Here is an 18,115-nt window from a genome sequence, read left to right on the forward strand (position 1 = left end):
GGAATTAACTGCTTTTTTGTAATTCTGAAGTAAAGATGAAGGCTGCTTCCTGATTTTGCAAACCTGGCTGTCAACAGCAAGCAGCAGAGATCACATTTTCAAGGTGCAAATGAAGGGCAGTGCCAGGGGCCCCAGCAGTCAGCCCTGCCCAGACCCTAGTCTGGGGCTGTCCCGCAGACCTCTGCCCTGCAGTCACCCCCTCGGTTCCCAGCAGGGTCACCTGGCTCCAAACGGTGGCGCAGGGCGCAGGGCAGCCTTGCCGGGTGGCACTGCACGCGCACGCGCAGCTCCACGCCGCGCCTCGGCAGCCTGCCTGGGCAGTGAGGCCCCGGCTCGCTCCGAGTGCGCGCCTGGGAACGGTGTTTGGTACGGCTTCCAGGAGGAGCGGGGCGCCCGGGGGACACCCCGGTTCTGGTCACACCGAGCATCCCAGCAAAGCAGGAACGACTCCCTTCCAACAGCGGAGTTACACCCATCCGGCGGAGGAGAATCGGGCCCAGGTGTTTTGTGGCACTTGGTAAATACTAGTTTTAGTGCAACAAGTAATTGAAACGTCTGGTGCAAATTAAGTTTCTGTACATAGTTCCTTTGCAGCATAACTGGCTTTATTCCCTCCACACACAAAATACCAGTGTGCATGTGAATGCACGTGTCTTGAATTTACCAGATCTGATGCTGCTGTTTGGGCAAAACTAAAAGCCAGGGCACGAGAAATCAAATCTATGGGTTTGTCCCAGTGCTGCTGGGTTTTGTAAGCCACCTTCCCACTCAGCTAGCCGTGGCAGGAGGTGCTGGTCCTGCCTGCCTGGCTGCGAGGGGGACACCAGCAGCAAAATGTTGACGCGAAGCATCCCATCACCCCGAGGAGCCTCGCTCCCTCCACCTCCTCCTCCTCCCACGCGTCCCCTGATCCCTCAGCGTCACAGGGGGAGAGCCCAAGTGCAAGCTGAGGTGACGTGCCACTAAGGTTTCAGAGCTGGAAACGTGGAACGGCTTTGGCTGCAACCCTGACAGCACAAGAGTCTTGTGCTTGCAAGGCTGAGCCTCTAGCCCCAAGGGAGTTTTGGGTCTCTAACGATGATTCGCACCTCAAAAGAAAAAAGCCTTTTTCCTGATTTCATGGTTCTACTTATCACTTTCTTCCTGCTCCCACTGGAAATCTTGGCCCGTCATTTGGTAAAACATGACATTGAAGGGTTTGTAAAATTTCCGCAGTCTGTGGATGACGTCTGGGTCTATTTTGGGGTGAGTTCGACCCTTGGACTTGCCCAAGCACCGGGGAGCACTGCTGTCCTCTGGCTTCTTTAGACAGGGGAATCCCTTGGTTTTATTAAAATAAAAATGTTTCTCTGTCACAATCCTCTTGAGGCCTAAGAAGTCCTGGACCTTGGCCATTTCCCCGGCTGGGTCAGTGATGAGCCTCTCGCCGCTGACAAAAAGAATTTGGGAGAGGGGGAAGTACTGGAGCCAGTTCTCCAAGTGCAGGGCATAGATCCCGATGCGGATTGCGCTCCAGGAGGCGTCAATCAGCCCCAGAGTCCGGTTCTTGAAGGCCAGCACCTCAAAAGTCGGGATCTCTGGCTTCTTGGAGAGCGTCTGTGTGTAGTCTGAGATGGCCCGGGTGACTGGGTTCCTCACCACCACGATCAGCTTCGTGTCCTTGGCCATGGAGTGAATGCGCCTGGGGGCCTCATTGGTCACGAAGTAGCTGGGGGTCTTCTCCATGGTGATCTGGCCGTCCAGCGTCTTGGGCATCACGTTCCTGTGCAGAAGCAGAGGAGGGGTGGTTAGCAAGGGGCCAGGCACGGGCGGACACTTCGGTGTCCCTCCTGCCCCACGCAGATGTTGGCGGGACGTTCAGGAGGAGGGATGCTGCCACACCTGCAGGCCCAGGGGACCAAAGCACTTCTGGCTTTGTTTCTTCTTGGACCCTGGACATGGTGGGCACCTGAAGTGTTAAATCAGCCTTGGTAACACATTATACAGTCAATTCGCCATAGGCATATGTAGACAAAAGTTAATTGACAATAAACCGGTACAATACCTGTCTGTTCAGCAAGCCATCTGCTTCCATTTGCTCAATTAAGCCTATTCACTTCAGAGCCTTGTACCAAAGTGGTGCAGTTAGGATTACACAAGACCTTTTTGTTATGATGACATGCTTTTAAATGTCTCAGCTAATAAAACTTAATACAGAATAAGATCCCTTGCTTCTAGTACAATAATTAAATTTATTTACTATCTTGTGTGTGAGAAAGAGTGACTTTTCTTTTATCTCTAATTCACATGCTCTGTCAATAATTAATTGCTGCTGGGTTTTGAGCTTCCTGTGCAAGCACTTTTATTAGCCAAAAGGAATTTGCCTACTGGATAAATTAGCATGTAGCAAGACTTTCCTGGATAGCATATTACCATATTGTAAAATGAAACTGCAGTGAGACAGCATTTATATCTAAGAAAATGAGGAGGTAAATGCCTGTCCCAGCTGCCCCCAGTTAAAGGTTATCATAGCAAGCGGAAGGTGTTAAATGGTGTCCCCTGCTAAGGCGTTACAGCCTCTTTCACACCTCCTCAGCTGCCCCCAGCCAGTCACCTACCCACCGCCAGCCCCCACACGCGCCGTGGCCGCAGCCAGCCCCAGCCCTGCCGCTGCGCGCCCCGTCCCGCACCCGCTATGTCACTGGCAATAGACATGCCCAAGCGGGGAACTGGCCGGTTCGCGTCCCACCTCACCCGCCGGCAGCAACCCGTGCAGGCACCGACCCACGCAGCGCAGAGGGAGGGCCGCCCGCCCCCGCCGCCCCTCGCAGCCGCCTCTGCACGGACCGAGCGAGGGGAGACAACGCAGGAGGCCGCGCAGCTGCGGCGCCCGCGGGTACAACCATGTCTGCCAGCGCGCTCCTGCGTGAGGGTTTCTGTACCCGCGGTGTACCTCTTCGAAGGTTTTACAGGCACAGCATCGACTGCTGCTTAGGCGTGTTTTAACAATACTTCTATCTTAAGTCTTTCAAACACTCCTGCCTAGGCACACCCGTAGTTTGTAATAGCTTGTTTAACCTGTCGAGGGCTAATTTGGCCTGAAGACGCGGTGGCTGGGAGGCATGAGGAGGAGGAGGAGGAGGAGAGGTGCCACTGCTGCCAGGAAGCACTTGTGGCAGTGGCCAAGTCTCCTTGGAGCAGGCATGGCGGATGGGAATGCTCAGGGCCTTGCAGGATTATCCCTTCAACTATTTTTAGTACAAACATACGGTGAGGAAACAATGTGAACAGGCTGGAAATGGTTCTGTAAGAGCACCTTGGACACCAGTGACCACAGTGATGCTAACGTCAAACCGCTGAGCCCCAGGAAACAGCCATTTCAGGAATTACGCAGCTGAAGTCTGCAAGCAGAGTGGCAGCCAGGCAAGGCCCAGCTAGGTTTGCCTGTCAGTGTTGCCTCATATTTGTGACTGCTAAATGCATCAGCTTGCTTTAAACCTCCCTGTAATTTGTGTATTTATTGGTGGTGACATGCTTTTAAATGTCTTTTAAATGTGTCTAATCTAAAACAACTTTTGAATGTCTCTAACCCATCCAGCTGGGCTTGTTTTGCCAAGGTGCTGCTGGAGGAGGTGCCTGGTCTCCTGTCAAGGCCAGAGTGAAGGTGGGTTTGCTGCTGCCACAGGGCTGCTCGTGCTTTCAGCATTTTTGGGTGAAGAGGCAGTGGGGTCCTGTGGCCCCCCCTCTCCTGCAGTCGGTATCTTTCCTGCTGAAAAATCGCTAGCCGAGTCCTGGCAATGGGGCTTTGTAGGGGAGCAGGGCTGCAGGACTCCAGCTCACCTGTTTCAGGGCCAGCAGGCTGGCGGCCATGCCCTGCCAGGGAGCTCATCCCTCCCAGAGTTGTGTCCCACCGCAGCTGCCTTCCCAGCACGGTGGGGTGTCTGCGGTCGCGTCTGCTGCCCAGAGCACTTCAATGCTTTGACCCTGCCTTGCATCGGCTGTCTGAGTAGCAGTGATGTGCAAGGAGCAAGGATTAGTCAGAACAATGCATCTTTAGGTATTTTACCTGAAGAAAAGCCTGGACAAATGGAGAGAGACGCAAGCACTTGAGGACTGCAGATGCTGCAGCATTACAGACTGGCTTTCCTAGGGGGATCCAGCACTCAGATTTAACAACCCTGTAGGAAGGAAGCATCTTTTATGGCTACCCACATCACAGCAAGGCCCACAGTGTGATCAGAGATGAGTCCTCCGGTGCTCACTGCTCTACAAACAGGGTATACCCTTCAGCTGAGCATGAGGCTGTGTCAGGGAGTGGTGCGAGGAGAGCGCACAGAAAATGGGACCGGGAGGTTGAGCACGTGGGCCAGCAGCAGTTGCCCCGAGGAGGACTGGAGCAGAAACACTTCCCGCTGCTCTCCATTTGACGGACAGGAGAACATCGCTGATGGCCAGAGCAGAGCTTCCCCTCCCCAGCGCCACACAGCACCCACGCTCCAGCTTGCCAGAGCTTGCCACCCCAGACGGGGGCAGTGGCCAGCTGGGCAGAGGCACCACCAGCTGCAGGCAGCAGCGGCTGACAGCCGACCCTGCAATGGCATCCCACCAAGCTCCTGGAACTGCACCGGGGCTCGCCCGACTTCTCAGTCTCTGCGTGATTCTGACCGGTGTCTGTATTCCCACGGAAATTGCAGTCACTCAGCAGCACATGTCTGAAAGCGACTGGCCAAAGATAACCTTAGCTTCAGGATGTGACCCACTGCAGAAATCTCCCCACTGCAGAGTCCCGCTCATCGGCCTTGGCAGACACTGCCTTTGCATGCACAGTGAGCTTGCAGTGCACCAGTCCTTTCTTTGTTGACCACAAAATACAAGCGTGTAAAATTTCCTGATTTACTTTTTTTTTTTTAAATATTGCCTAACAAACTCAGGACTGAAATGCTAAAATTTCTGCATGGACATTAGGTCTTGGGCTTGATGTGACAGAGCAGCAGAAGAAAGGAGGAGAGCTGGGGGTCTGAACTGGAGGAGGGCTGGCGGCTGCCAGGGCTGCCACAGGCAGCACCGCCCTGTGCAGCTGCTCTCACAGCCCCAGTGCCAATTGCCGGCAGCTGAGGAGGGGGTGCGATCCACCTCCAGCAAGGACTGGCACTGGAAACCACTTTGGCAGTGGCTGGAGGCAGTTTCCAGCCCTGTTGGGACAAGCACTGCACACAGAGTGGCCACAATCCCTGCCCCGAAGAGCCTCCAGAAGAAGAGTGGGAGCCTGTGAGAAGCAGCAGCAGCCAAACTGTGCAGGAGCCAGCGCCTGCGGCTGTCCTCGGAGAGCACACCGAGGAGCAAGGCAAATAACTGAGACCAGGGAATAAAGGCACTTCCAATCCAGTGACTTTGCCCCGGGCGCTCCCAGAACAGTTTTCTATTGAACCATTAATTACCAAAATCAATGTGTTACTCTTCTGTTCCTTGCTCCACAAAATACTTATTTTATCATCAGTTATAGCTAGTAATTTGTATGCGTTTTCCTTTTTAAGGGCTTCTATCACAAGCTAGTGGCACACCACGTTGTACCCTGCTGCTTGCTGTCCTGTGCTCACACCTGGGGTAGCGCAGAGGTACGGCTGTGAGCTGCCCCGCCAGGTCATCTGTCTTTAACACTGGTCAGTAATGGGAGCCCCTGAGGGAGGACCAAGAATCTCTCAACCAACTATGGGATTACTTGGCCCATGCTCCTTTCCTCCTGATTCCTATCACTGAAGATTTAATGAAGTCCTGAAGCAGAAAGCTTTAATATTGCTTCCCAATATCTGTAGTTGTGGCAGCTCGAGATATGGTTAACATGGTGTCCAGTCCCTCCTGTGTCTTGCTAAATTCTGTGCTCAAAGACATCAAGCAGCAACAAGCTCCATGGACTTGTCCCTCAGTGCTCGGGCAGTGTTTCTCCTTCGTGCCAGCTCTGTATTCACTGCTGTCCTGCTCCATAAGGACGGGAGACTGGAGCTCTCCGCCCTCTCCCTTTATCCCAACCTTCATTTTACACCATGGTAAAGCCCAAAAGGGCTGGACCAGCTCAGGTGCTCCCTTTGCAACCTCCCCACAGGAATACTGAAGGTCTCCGTTCATGGCAGGTTCTCCTGAAGCATCGCTTCCAGGCCAGGGGCATGTTTGATCCTGAGCCGATAATGGGGGTGATGCTCTGAGCAGGCTGGCCTGGGGCAGTCGTTGCTGCTCCTGCGGGGAGCTTGGATCAGTGCTTTGAGACAAGAGGGACACACAGGACCAACGGGATTGCAGTGAACCTGTGGCACGTGGCACGATGGGGAATGGGAAGACGCAGCTCCGATTTTTGAGTGAAGAAGGCACCAGCTGAGACAGAGCCAACCTGGATAACAGGAGAAGCAGCAGCGTGTAGAAGTCCTTCTACCTGGCAAAGGGTGATGGATGGCCAGGCAAGCACAAAGCACCATTAGCCTGTGGTGCTCAATTACCCCAAGACCCATGCAGCAGCACTCACGCTCGTTTGTGCTGTCTCAGGCAGGATGAGCTGCTTTGCTATGCAATTGTCTGAGCAGGAGAGGGATCAGCACAGGCAGAGTTGGCTGGTGTATGCTCCTCTGAGTCAGACACCCTGGCAGCGTGCAGCATGCTGCCAAATGTCAAAATGTGGCAATTATGAGATGCTAAAAACTCTGCCAGACTCGGAGCAATGGACTCCCAGACCACAGAGCTCTGCCCCCCTGCATCGCACCTCAGAGACCTCCCCGGCCTGCCCGGGCCCACCCGGAGCCTCCACCAGCACATCTGCTCTGCGGCACGGAGCTCCGGGGAGCCCGGGGTCAGTTAGCATCCTCCCTGCTACTCGGCACCTCAGCTGCAGCGTGAATTGGTCTAGCCACATCCACTAGCTTACCAGGTTTTTGTGTTACGTCTTGGCGTCTGGAATCTCTCCTAGCTGGCAAGATGCTGTTCTGCAGTTACGTGCCTGTGGAGTCTCAAAGTAAAAGCTCAGAGCAAATAGGGGCTGGCTGGGCCCCTGCCCCTTGTGCCGCTGCCCGGGCTGTGCAATCAGGCCGGAGGGTGTTACTGATGGTATTTGTGCTGCATTTGCTGCCGCTCCCCCCTGACCAGCACCTCCCCAGCACTGCAAGCGGTCTACAGCCACTGGGACGTCTGGGCAGGTTCCCAAGGACCCAGTGCTTGCACAAGCCTTTGTTTGCTTTGTATTATGGATTGTGTCTCTGATTTGTGGGATTTTAGATGACAATGCTTTAAAAGAGATGAAAATTAATCACAATTCGGAAGAAGTACCACTGCTCTCCTTCACCCACGCTGCTGCTCCTGCCCATCGTACCGCTGGCAGGGCTGGGTGACTGCCAGGAGCAGCGTTCCCTCTCCTTCCAGGCACTGCCGTGTGTGGCAATAGCCCCTTCGTGGACACTTTGTAAGCAAGGATTTTGGTCCCCTCTGCTCTAGGGTCAGGGCAAGACCACTGTCTTGCCTTTAATATTATACTTACTTAGCTTTTACTTTAAATTATGGTTTCAATAAACTGTTGCAAAAAAATAACCCAAACCCTAAGCCTTTTCTCTGTGGTGGGGACGCTTCAGACAACACGCTGGAAGCAAGTTGTAGTAGCTGATGTTCAAGTATAAAACAAACACACCAGGGGTTTATAAAAGAAGCACGAACCAAATATTAATTACAACAGCCCCTTCAGATGATGTTATCACGATAAACAGGAGGCAAGAAATTGCAGAGCTAATAATCTGAAAGTGTTGCCACATTTAAGGACTGCGTTTAATTCCATGCACAATAAAGACAAGTGGATAGATAGGTTGGCACTGAGGAGAGACAGCAGGGAAGTAGCAATCCAGGAAAAGAGGAGGAAAAGCAGATTCAGCTTTTGCTGGACAGTTTTAAGGATAACACTGGAAGCTGTAGCGTGTCCTCAAGACACCCCTGGCCCTGCAGAGCACCAGAACCACTGCAGCTCTAGGATGTACACGCAGAGATGCTTTTTCCCAAACCCTGCCTCGTTTCAGTCACTTTCTAGGTGCTGCCTTTCCTGGGCAGGCAGACGGACCGCCTCGCTGAGCTCCCACAGTGCGAAGGCAGCTGCGAAGGCAGCTTGAGCCTGTCAGCCCCACGAGCCAGCCCTCCCGCACACGTCCTGCTGCACGCGATAGCTGTTGCCAGGCGCGCAGCAGAGAACAATACACGGCAGCACCGGCTCCTGCGGCTGAGAATAACAAGGGTGTTAAACCTGGAGCAGCCAAGCCTCTGGCACAGCAGGAATACTCCTCAGAGCAGGTAACCTTCACAGAGCTGCTGCCATGTGCTCTGCCCTAATTGCATTCGTGCCGACAGAATGCTAACCAGCTCCACGCTCTCGGGCAGGACGGATGCTCCGGATTGCTCTCCCCCCGTGGCTGCTGCAGGGCTCTTTGCCGTGCTGGGACAGGGCTCTGCTCCTGGGGAGGACTGCATAGCCTCTTGGACATGCTTTGGCTTTTCTTGCAGCATTTCTTTCCCTTTTGATGCCAGGCTGGTTCATGAAGAGGCAGCACCAGCACCGTGCTGCTGACCATCTCCGCAGAGCAGCCCAGGAGATGAAGCGCTGGAACGGGACAGATCTACTCGTGGCTCTGCCACTGGTCTCTACTCACTTCCCACCCCTCCTCTGCCTCCATCACTACCCACCTGAAAAAGGGGGGCAATGACAACAAGCCACTTCCCCCTGGAAGGAGCTCCGCCGCCATCCGGCATTAATGACCCCTTCACTCTGTTATGGGGATGGGCATCGTTTCTTCACGCTTGTCAGAAGCAGCATCCCTGTGCCATGCAATGTCAAAATGAAAGCTTTCCGGCCATTCCTGGGCTCGGATCCAGGAATTACCTGGTCCTCACAGCAGATGATCAAATACGTGTTACTGAGTGCTTGCTTGGGATTTTGTATTTCTCTCCTTTCCCATTCATTCCTCAGTGCTGTGGCCTGGAGGCGAAGCAGGGCCAGGCTGCTCCACGTGCCCCCCCCGGCTCCTGCAGCTCCCCAGTTAGATGGGGAACTCTCTGCCATCACTTCTCCAAGATTTTTGCATACAAACACCGCCCAGCCGCCGCGCAGTGACGGGCAGCACATCTGGCTCCCGGTCTCCTCCGGTTTGTGGCAAAGGCCAGCTCTAAGCCCTCATTGCAAAAATGTGCTGTAGTGGTTGTTCTTAACTGCGGCTTCAGACAAGCTCTTTATTTTCAAAGGACACATTTTATAAATTTGTGAATTTGCACGTTGCTAAAATCCCCTTGTGGTTTATTTAAATCCAGATTATCTTGTTTATTCCTTCAGTCACAGCTGTCATTTATCTCTGTGTAGGCAGCTTGTTCACGATGTTGCAGGTTTCCTGCAATCCCACTCAAACGGAATCTTTGTTAACTGTAGTTTCATGTTCTCAACAAGAGAAGAAAGTTCCCAGCAACTCCCAGGGCTTGGAGAACCACAGAGAAGGACACGGATTTGCACGACTGCTGTCTGAAAGAGATGATGGCCAGGTGCTGCAAGCATCACCTGCCCAGGGAGCTCATCTCTGCTGCTCCTCAGTGTGGAGCAAACACCTGCTTTTGTCTTCTGAAAAGACAAACATGAAGTCATTTTCCTTTTTGTTATTAACGCATTCCGGTATAATTGCTTGAGCTGTCAACTGTGACCTGCCAGTAATTCAGCAGGCGTGGGACTTTCACGGGGAGAACAGCATTGCAACTGAAGACTGCCATACACATTAGAAGCAGAGCCTATTTGCTGTAAGCCCCCAAGTCAAATCTCTTGTTGAATTTGCTCGAACATAAATTTACAGCTGAATTTACATAGGTTTAATGTTTTATAATCTTTTTGGTCTGTGAATCTATATTCAAGACTGAGTGCATTAGCTTAGAAATATTGTGCTTAACGCTGAAAATAATTTCAATCTCTCCAAAGTCCAATCCTTTGCACATCACTAAACCTCAGAATCCAATCCCTTCTAATAAGAGACACAAAACTTGCATCTGTCACTGCCTAATAGGTTCACACTGCTCTAATTCAAATGGCTGGCACGTATCTGTTAAAAAACATTAAAAGCAAATTCTAAAGCACTGTCAGAAAAGCAGGTACCAGTTCAGACCGGGGCTAAAGAAAACCAAATCTCTCCCAAGAGACTCACTGAAAGAGTTTCATGGTTTGGAGGCTGGTGTGACCCTGGCAGCTGTGGGAGAAGGGGGTGAGCCACCCTTCTCTGTGACTCGAGCTCTGCTCTTGCAGCACTTAATGCCCAAGACCATTGGTTTCCCTCACCAAGACAAGCAGCTTTCCTCTGCCCCAAAGTTTGCAAAGCCATTTGGTGTCCATGCAAAACACTCTCATGAGGGGCAGTTTGAGATTGCAATTCCTTGCTCCATGCCAGCCACATCCCTGCCAGCTTCTCGTGGGCCGTGCAGGACTCGGGAGCCCAGGACATTACAGCCAGAGCGGGGGGCAGCCCCCAGCAGCCGGGGGCTGGGAGCATCGCGCTGCCCCGCAGCAGGGCCAGCCGTGCCCCCGCTGCGCCCTCCCCGCCGGGGCCGCCTGGAGCCGTGCCTCGGCAGTGGTGTCAGCCGGGATGGAGAACGGCTCTGTGCTGCCATACCGACGCGGGCGCGAACGCCGCGTTGACTAACTGCGAGCCGATCAGAGAATGGCAGCCTCGCGTTGCCACGGTAACCAAAATGCCAAATTGGAAATTGTGCCAATGGCAAAGGTACCCAAGAGGCGGCAAGCGAGCACAGCGGGGCACCGGAGCTGAGCCTGGCTGGAGGCTGCTCGGCGGCCCCAGCGGGCAGCTGCCTGTCCAGGCCGCTGCCTGCCCAGGCCGCCCGGAGCTGCTGCGGATGAAGCAGCTCCAGACATCGCAGAAACTCAGCTGCAGCCCGGTACCTCCGCTGCACGGGGCACAGCTCCCCTGCTCCCTCCTTCCCTCTCCTGCTCCTCCAGCTCTGCTTTCCTCCCAGACTTGGCCGGAGGGGTCTGTGCCTCTCATTGCAACGACCCCCAAAGGACAGGGCTCGCCGCCGGCACCGGCCCAGGCAGCCTGGGCTCGCAGGGCCCCGCCAGCGCTGGCTGGAGGAAGGATGCCGTCCGTGAGCATCATCTGGGCCGCTCTTCCAGACACCGAGGAAAAAGCCTTTGGATTACAGCCTATTTCTAATGTGATTTTTCATCATCTCGCCCAGTCTGCAGTCCAACAATCGCAAGGAAAGGGATTCTCTGTCTTCACAAAACACAGAATCTTTAACGGCTCATTGGCATATACTTAACTTGGGCTGGATACGAAGTTACTCCTGAGAGCCTGCTATCGATTCTGTCAGGGATTCAGAGGTTTTATAGGCATTGCTCAGGATCTCTTTAGTCCTTGTACCTTCTTAATGGCTCTCGTTGCTGATAGAACTGAAAACATACCCTGCGCCCTGGGAAGCAACTGAATCCATGCCAGGAGACAGCGCTGTGCCAGGAGCGTGGCCGCCGATCCACAGCCGGCCGGGCAAGCCTCCCAGATAACCCTCCATGATTCCTCCAACACATTTTAGGAGGCGGGGGAGATACCGAGGCTAGGGAAAGAGGTGGGTGAGCTTCATGCAGGAAGGCTCCTCTCCTACCACTATGCAACAAAATCAGTGGGCAGCTGGCTGAGTAGCAGACAAAAATATAAATATGCTCTGATTTCACTGGGACCATCTGGCTCATGCATGATAGGCGGGTAAGAATGCTATAATCATGGAGTAGAGAACTAAGCTGATCCATTAAAGTCTTTTAGCAGAAGCAACTATGGAACCTGTATTAATCCAGCAAGGCTTTGTGAACAGACATCACAAGGTTAGATCCATTCAGTTGCAATTAAAAACAACCCTCGCTGTTCTGGCGGGCTTGGATAGCTATTACAGCATTGTGTTCCCCAAAGACTCACATGTATATAGATTATTGATGCTCACACAATGTAATCTGAAATTACGATCTTAATGCTAAATCTCACTTTCTTCTGTTCTTCCCTCAAGTGGATCTCTGGGATATGGCTGTTGCCTTGTGCTAAAACCCCTCGCCCATCTGACTCTGCAGCTCACACATGAATTGGATGGTCTCAGATCAGACAGCGCTGCTTCAATTTCACTGCCTTCCTCATGGAGGGTGCCCTTCACCACCACCACCTTCCTCACCAGCAGCCATGGCGAATGCATAGGGGTATGCTAACCCCTGAGCTGTCTAGTCTGGCCCAGCAGCTCACCTGGAAACAGCCACCAGAGCTCTGCAAGCTCCTGGCACAGCTGGAAGTGCTCAGCACATCTGTGCCAGCATGCACAATCTCAGGTGGCTCACAAACACAGCCCCCAGCAGCACTTGGCTTCAACTGTACAAAGCAATCTCAGTCCTGTGGATGGAGACGCATGTTCAGCGTGACGTCGTTTTACCAGGGATAAATTTGGCCCCATCTCTCCAATGTTCACGTAAGATTCATTGTTGGTCAGTGCTCAGCCATGAAACAGGTTGTGAGAAGGGCTGGAAATGCATATTTCTAACCCCCCTGCAGTCAATATTGCTTTGACTAAGTCTCACTACAGTTCTCTACAGAAGCACCGCGATGCTGTTCACTGGGAATATCTCAGTGTCATATACCAGATTTAATTACTGTATTAATCACAGTTATAGCAAAGCAGCACTAGTCTGAAAGCCCTGCCTCTCACACCTGTGCTGGAATAGGGACTCGTTGACAGAGGCACTGGTGAGTCCTGCCTCCTTTGACTGAGGATGTCCAAGTCAAGCTAGTCTGTTCCAAGACCAGTTTTCGCTTCAACAGACAGGTACGAATCCCTTGCGTGCTAGCTCATTCATTTTCCACTGTCGTAGGAGGAAGTGAACAGGCCTGGACGTACATGACTTGGTGCAAATCCTAGGGCTGAGAAAGCAAGCAGCCAACCCAGAAAGAAGCACATCCATGCTGAGGACTGGTGTAACCACAGCGAGCTCCATGCTTGAGGGAAGCTTGGTCTTGCAGAAGGGGTCCAGACAGTTTGGGGGGCAAACCGCAGCTATTTAATGAGCAAATAAATACAAACTAGCTATGAAAAACTTGGGGTGTCCCAATACCCGTGTCTCAGTCATGGGTAGCTTGCTCTGCAAAGCATGCGTCCTCCGAAGAATGGGGCTGCTCCCGTTTTTCCTCGCTCCTATCGCACCACCCACGCCGAAGACGTGGTGGAGCCGAGGGCGTCACCTGCACCTCCAGGCTCTGGGGATGCACGTCCCAATGCTCAGGACGGCACTGGCTGCAGACAGCAGTAGAGCAGAAGGGGAGCAGGGTGCAGCGCCTTTCCCACATCTGCTTGGAAAGTACCAGTAGAGCTGTAGCAGGATGAGAACCTGCCAGGGATAAAAAATCCCTGATACAAGTGACCAAGCCTCACTGTTGGTCTTTGAGATCAGCCAAACCTACTGTGCACGGCAAAGCCATCGTCGCCCAGACTGGCCTGAAAGCCAGCTGCAGCCTCTGCTCCCGGGGCTCGGGCAGGAGCAGTCCCGAGCAGGGGTCAGCACCTGGGGCTGCGCCGGGGCGCGGGGCTCGCTCCACTTTCCCCTTGCGCGCTGGCGCCCGAGCAGCAGCCAGAGGCCAGCACACCCCCCTGCCGTCCCAGTCACACGTCAGCCCCAGGCAAACTGCAGGACCGCAGCCGTGCCTGCCCACGTGCTAGTCCCCAGCACGGCTGCAGATAAAATGGGCATGAACAACATAAAATCACAGAATGACAGAATCATTAAGGTTGGAAAAGATCAAGTCCAACCATCAACCCAACACCACCATGCCCACTAAAGCATGTCCTGAAGCGCCACATCCACATGTTTTTTGAACACCTCCAGTGATGCTGACTCCATCACCTCCCTGGGCAGCCTGTGCCAATGCTTGACCACTCTCTCGGTGAAGAAATTTTTCCTAATACCCAATCGAAACCTCTCCTGGCGTAACTTGAGGCCATTTCCTCTCTTCCTAACGCTAGTTACTTGGGAGAAGAGACCAACACCCACCTCACCACAACTCCCTTTCAGGTAGTTGTAGAGAGCAATGAGGGCTCCCCTCAGCCTCCTCTTCTCCAGACTCAACACCCCCAGTTCCCTCAGCCGCTCCTCATAAGCCTTGTGCTCCAGACCCCTCACCAGCTTCGTTGCCCTTCTCTGGACACGCTCCAGCACCTCAACGTCTTTCTTGTAGTGAGGGGCCCAAAACTGAACACAGTATTCAAGCTGCGGCCTCACCAGTGCCGAGCACAGGGGCATGATCCCTGCCCTGCTCCTGCTGGCCACACTAGTGCTGATACAGGCCATGACACTGTTGGCCTTCTTGGCCACCTGGGCACACTGCCGGCTCATGTTCAGATGGCTGTCAACCAGCACTCCCAGGTCCTTTTCCGCCGGGCAGCTCTCCAGCCACTCCTCCCCAAGCCTGTAGCATTGCATGGGGTTGTTGTGACCCAAGTGCAGGACCCAGCCCTTGGTCTTCTTAAACCTCATACAATTGACCTCAGCCCATTGATTCAGCCTGTCCAGATTCCTGTCATTCTACCCTCTGCAGAGCCTTCCTGCCCTTGAGCAGATCAACACTCCTGCCCAACTTGGTGTCATCTGCAAACTTACTGAGGGAGCACTTGATCCCCTCAGCCAGATCATCGATAAAGATATTGAACAAGACCGGCCCCAGAACCAAGCCCTGGGGAACACCGCTTGTGACTGGCCGCCAGCTGGATTTAACGCCGTTCACCACAACTCTCTGGGCTTGACTGTCCAGCCAGTTCTTTACCCAGCGAAGAGTAAACCTGTCTAAGCCACGAGCCGCCAGTTTCTCCAGGAGAATGCTGTGGGAGACGCTGTCAAAGGCTTTACTAAAGTCCAGGTAGACAACGTCCACAGCCTTTCCCTCATCCACTAGGCGGGTCACCTGGTCATAGAAGGAGATCAAGTTGGTCAAGCAGGACCTGCCTTTCATGAACCCATGCTGGCTGGGCCTGATCCCTTGGTTGTCCTTCATATGCCCCGTGAGCACTCTCAAGACAAACCGCTCCATGATCTTCCCCGGTACGGAGGTCAGGCTGACAGGCCTGTCTTGTAGATGGACGTCACATTGGCAAGCCTCCAGTCTTCTGGGACCTCCCCTGTTAACCAGGACCATGGATAGATGATGGAGAGTGGCTTGGTAAGCTCCTCCATCAGCTCCGTCCGTACTCTTGGGTGGATCCCATCAGGCCCCATAGACTTGTGGGTGTCCAGGTGACACAACAGGTCCTTAACTGCTTCCTCCTGGATTATGGGGAGTTTATTGTGCTCTCCATCCCTGTCTTCCAGGTCAGGGGGCTGAATACCCTGCAGATACCTGGTCTGGCTACTAAAGACTGAGGCAAAGAAGGCCTTAAGTACCTTGGCCTTTTCCTCATCCTTGGTGACAATGTTCCCCCCCACATCCAACAAGGGATGGAGATTCTTCTTGGCTCTCTTTTTGATGTTAATATATTTGTTAAAACATTTTTGTTGTCCCTTCCAACCGTGTCCAGATTGAGTTCTAGCTGGGCTTATCCCCTTTCTAATTTTGTCTCTGCATAACCTAACGAGATCCTTGTCCTCTTCTTGAGTTGCCTGCCCCTTCTTCCAAAGGTGAGAAACTCCCACCCCCCGCCTCGAATCCCAGTAAAATCTCCCTGTTCAGCCAGGCCAATGCATGTGTTGGCTGACGCTTGCAGGACAAGAATCCTCTCCAAAACACTAGATCCAGTGCACCTTGTTGGCAGCAGGCCATCACAGACCCCCCCTGTTTGGGCAGGCCTATTCCCAAAGTAGGAACTCACCCGGGACACGCAGCAGGACAAGCCGCAGTGCAGCCGGCCGTGCCCGCCTGCCCCAAACGCAGCTGGCAGGCACCCGTGCAGGACTGTGCGGCACCCGTGCGGGACTGTGCGTTCCCATCCAGCTTTGCCTTGCTGATTGCCAAGCAGTATCTGTGGAAGCTTCAAGACTGTTAATAATACATGCTATTGATACTGCAGGCTACAGTTCCTGGAAAAGCCAGTCTGATATGGAAAAGATACAGCTGAGGAAGAGAGAGTGCTATACACACAGCCCAGTTCACTTTAAATACTGGCTTGACTCAACTGGGCAATTCAAACCATTCTGGTTTCCCAACGATGGGCCTTTCCTGAGAAGGAAGATCATGAAAACAATGTTAAAAAGTAGCAGTATGGAGCTATGAGGAGTCCTTTTTCATCTTCTGGAAAATTTACTTCTACCAGGAAAAAACAAAACCCCTGACAATAATGGCTGCCTAAGTGAAAGCACTGCCGCTGTATCATGCTAAAAGCTTTTCAGGGGAAAACAGTAAATAAATTCTACTCTTCGATGTATCTGGATGTTATCCTAACACAGCGCCAGAGTAATAGGCAAGCCATCAACAGCTAAAAGGCTGGGAGGGACAACAGAGGAGCGGAATAACAGAAGTAACTGTACACATCCCGCTGCTGAGCTCTTGCGCGCTGGCAGCCGGGGGAAGGAGAGGGGCTCTCACCCCCCCAGCACCGAAGGGCTCGGCACAAACCCCGGTGAAGGCTGCCATAGCAGCGCCCGGCTGGGCGGAGGCCGCAGCCGGGAGCACAGCCCTGCCGTGCCTCCAAACCTGCGCGGTCACCCGTGCGATTCCGGCTGCAGACGAGGCGGGTCAGCGCGGGCCCGCGGGTGGGTGCCGCAGGCGGGGGCGGCTGGGGAGGAGGACACGCTCCTGCCGGGAGGTGACAGGCTCTCCGGGGACAGCAGGTGCTGGAGGTCACAAAGACAGTCCCAAACCCCTCCAGAGAACGCTGGGTGACTAGATCTTCCCCACCGGACAGCTGAGAGGTTAACGCAAAACACAATATCCCACTTTTTAACCTGTGCAGAGGGGCAGTGTTTGCATCCAGCCTCGGCAGCCCTGCACGCGCCCTGGGCAGAGCCGCACTGCCCTCCCTTACCGTCACCGGGCAGCAACGAATACCACTGCCCATCCCCCTGCTGCCGCTTCCCTGCGGCTCCTGACCCCCCTGTTTGGCACCAGAGGCGGGCTGGCTGCATCGTTTCACAAGTCCCCAGGGCACCCTCGAGGCCTCGAGAGGTGACGCGGCACCACCCTGGTCGCAGCATCAGATGAGCCCCATGGAGGCCAGGGTACCCCCCAGAGCAACTGCCCCAGGCTGCACAGATCCGAGAAGCCTCCGTCCACATCCAGGAGCTGCTCTTCTTCCCCAGGAGGGAGCGATGCCAGCCAGGCTGTTGCCGAGGGCACAGCTATTTATTATTTGCTTCTGTCGATTATTTTGGGGTTTAAGTTCATTTATTATGTATGCAAAAATGGTAATACACTAGCATCTGAATGTCTTTTAGGCATACAATATCCTTATTATTCAAAATGTTTTTTCCTCCATAATTGAATGGTTTACCTTATTATTACTTTATGTTAATGACCCAGCATTTCCATTTTTCTATAGGATGCTTAATTGTAAGCAAAGTGCAATCAAAATCAGAGATGCCATCTGTAATTGACAGCATCATAATAACAGCCAGCATCGCAGGAACAAAGTACCAAAATAAATGGCAGTGGGGAGAAAGCTGCCTCTGAAAATACCCAGGAAGCTCTTCTGGGCTGGGACAGAGCCCCGTCCGCACAGGATCCTCTCCCCAAGCAGTGACAGTCTGGGCATTAACACAGATAGAGTGCTATTTATATCAGTTTGTACATTTAATCAGTTTTTTTGCAGTTTTCAGCGAGATGTGAACTATATCCCTGTCCAAGGCATTTGGTTCAAATCAGCTGAGACAGAGAATAATCAAGATTTATGATTCTCATTCTGACTCGGATCACACAGTCAGTGCAATCGGTGCAGCAGAGCTTCCTCTCTGAGCCCAAGTGACATCCCTTCACTCTCCCTCACAGGAGTGATTTAACATCCATCTCGGAAACTGTCAAAACACTGCTGCAGCTCCAGATAACGGCATCTCCGGGCTTTCCCCCCCCCCAGCCCAGCACACGGACACCCGCTCCCCCCGAGTGCTGCCACCTGGGAGGGGGCATCG

The 18,115-nt window shown here is 53.3% G+C and overlaps 1 protein-coding gene across 1 annotated transcript in view; it reads right to left on the bottom strand.

Annotated features, from left to right (window-relative positions):
• Nucleotides 1-1,125: 1,125 nt before the first annotated feature.
• The window catches only part of HS3ST4 (heparan sulfate-glucosamine 3-sulfotransferase 4), a gene marked incomplete at its 3' end in the record, with an annotated part of 66,541 nt that continues 49,551 nt past the window's right edge, over nt 1,126-18,115 (bottom strand). Inside the window, exon 2 of the mRNA XM_082006843.1 lies at nt 1,126-1,762. Within this exon, the coding sequence (XP_081862969.1) occupies nt 1,126-1,762 (637 nt within the window). The remainder of the gene's footprint in view (nt 1,763-18,115) is intronic.

The sequence above is a fragment of the Phaethon aethereus genome (genome assembly GCF_964289735.1).
Source record: "Phaethon aethereus genome assembly, chromosome: 15".
Lineage (NCBI taxonomy): Eukaryota > Metazoa > Chordata > Aves > Phaethontiformes > Phaethontidae > Phaethon > Phaethon aethereus.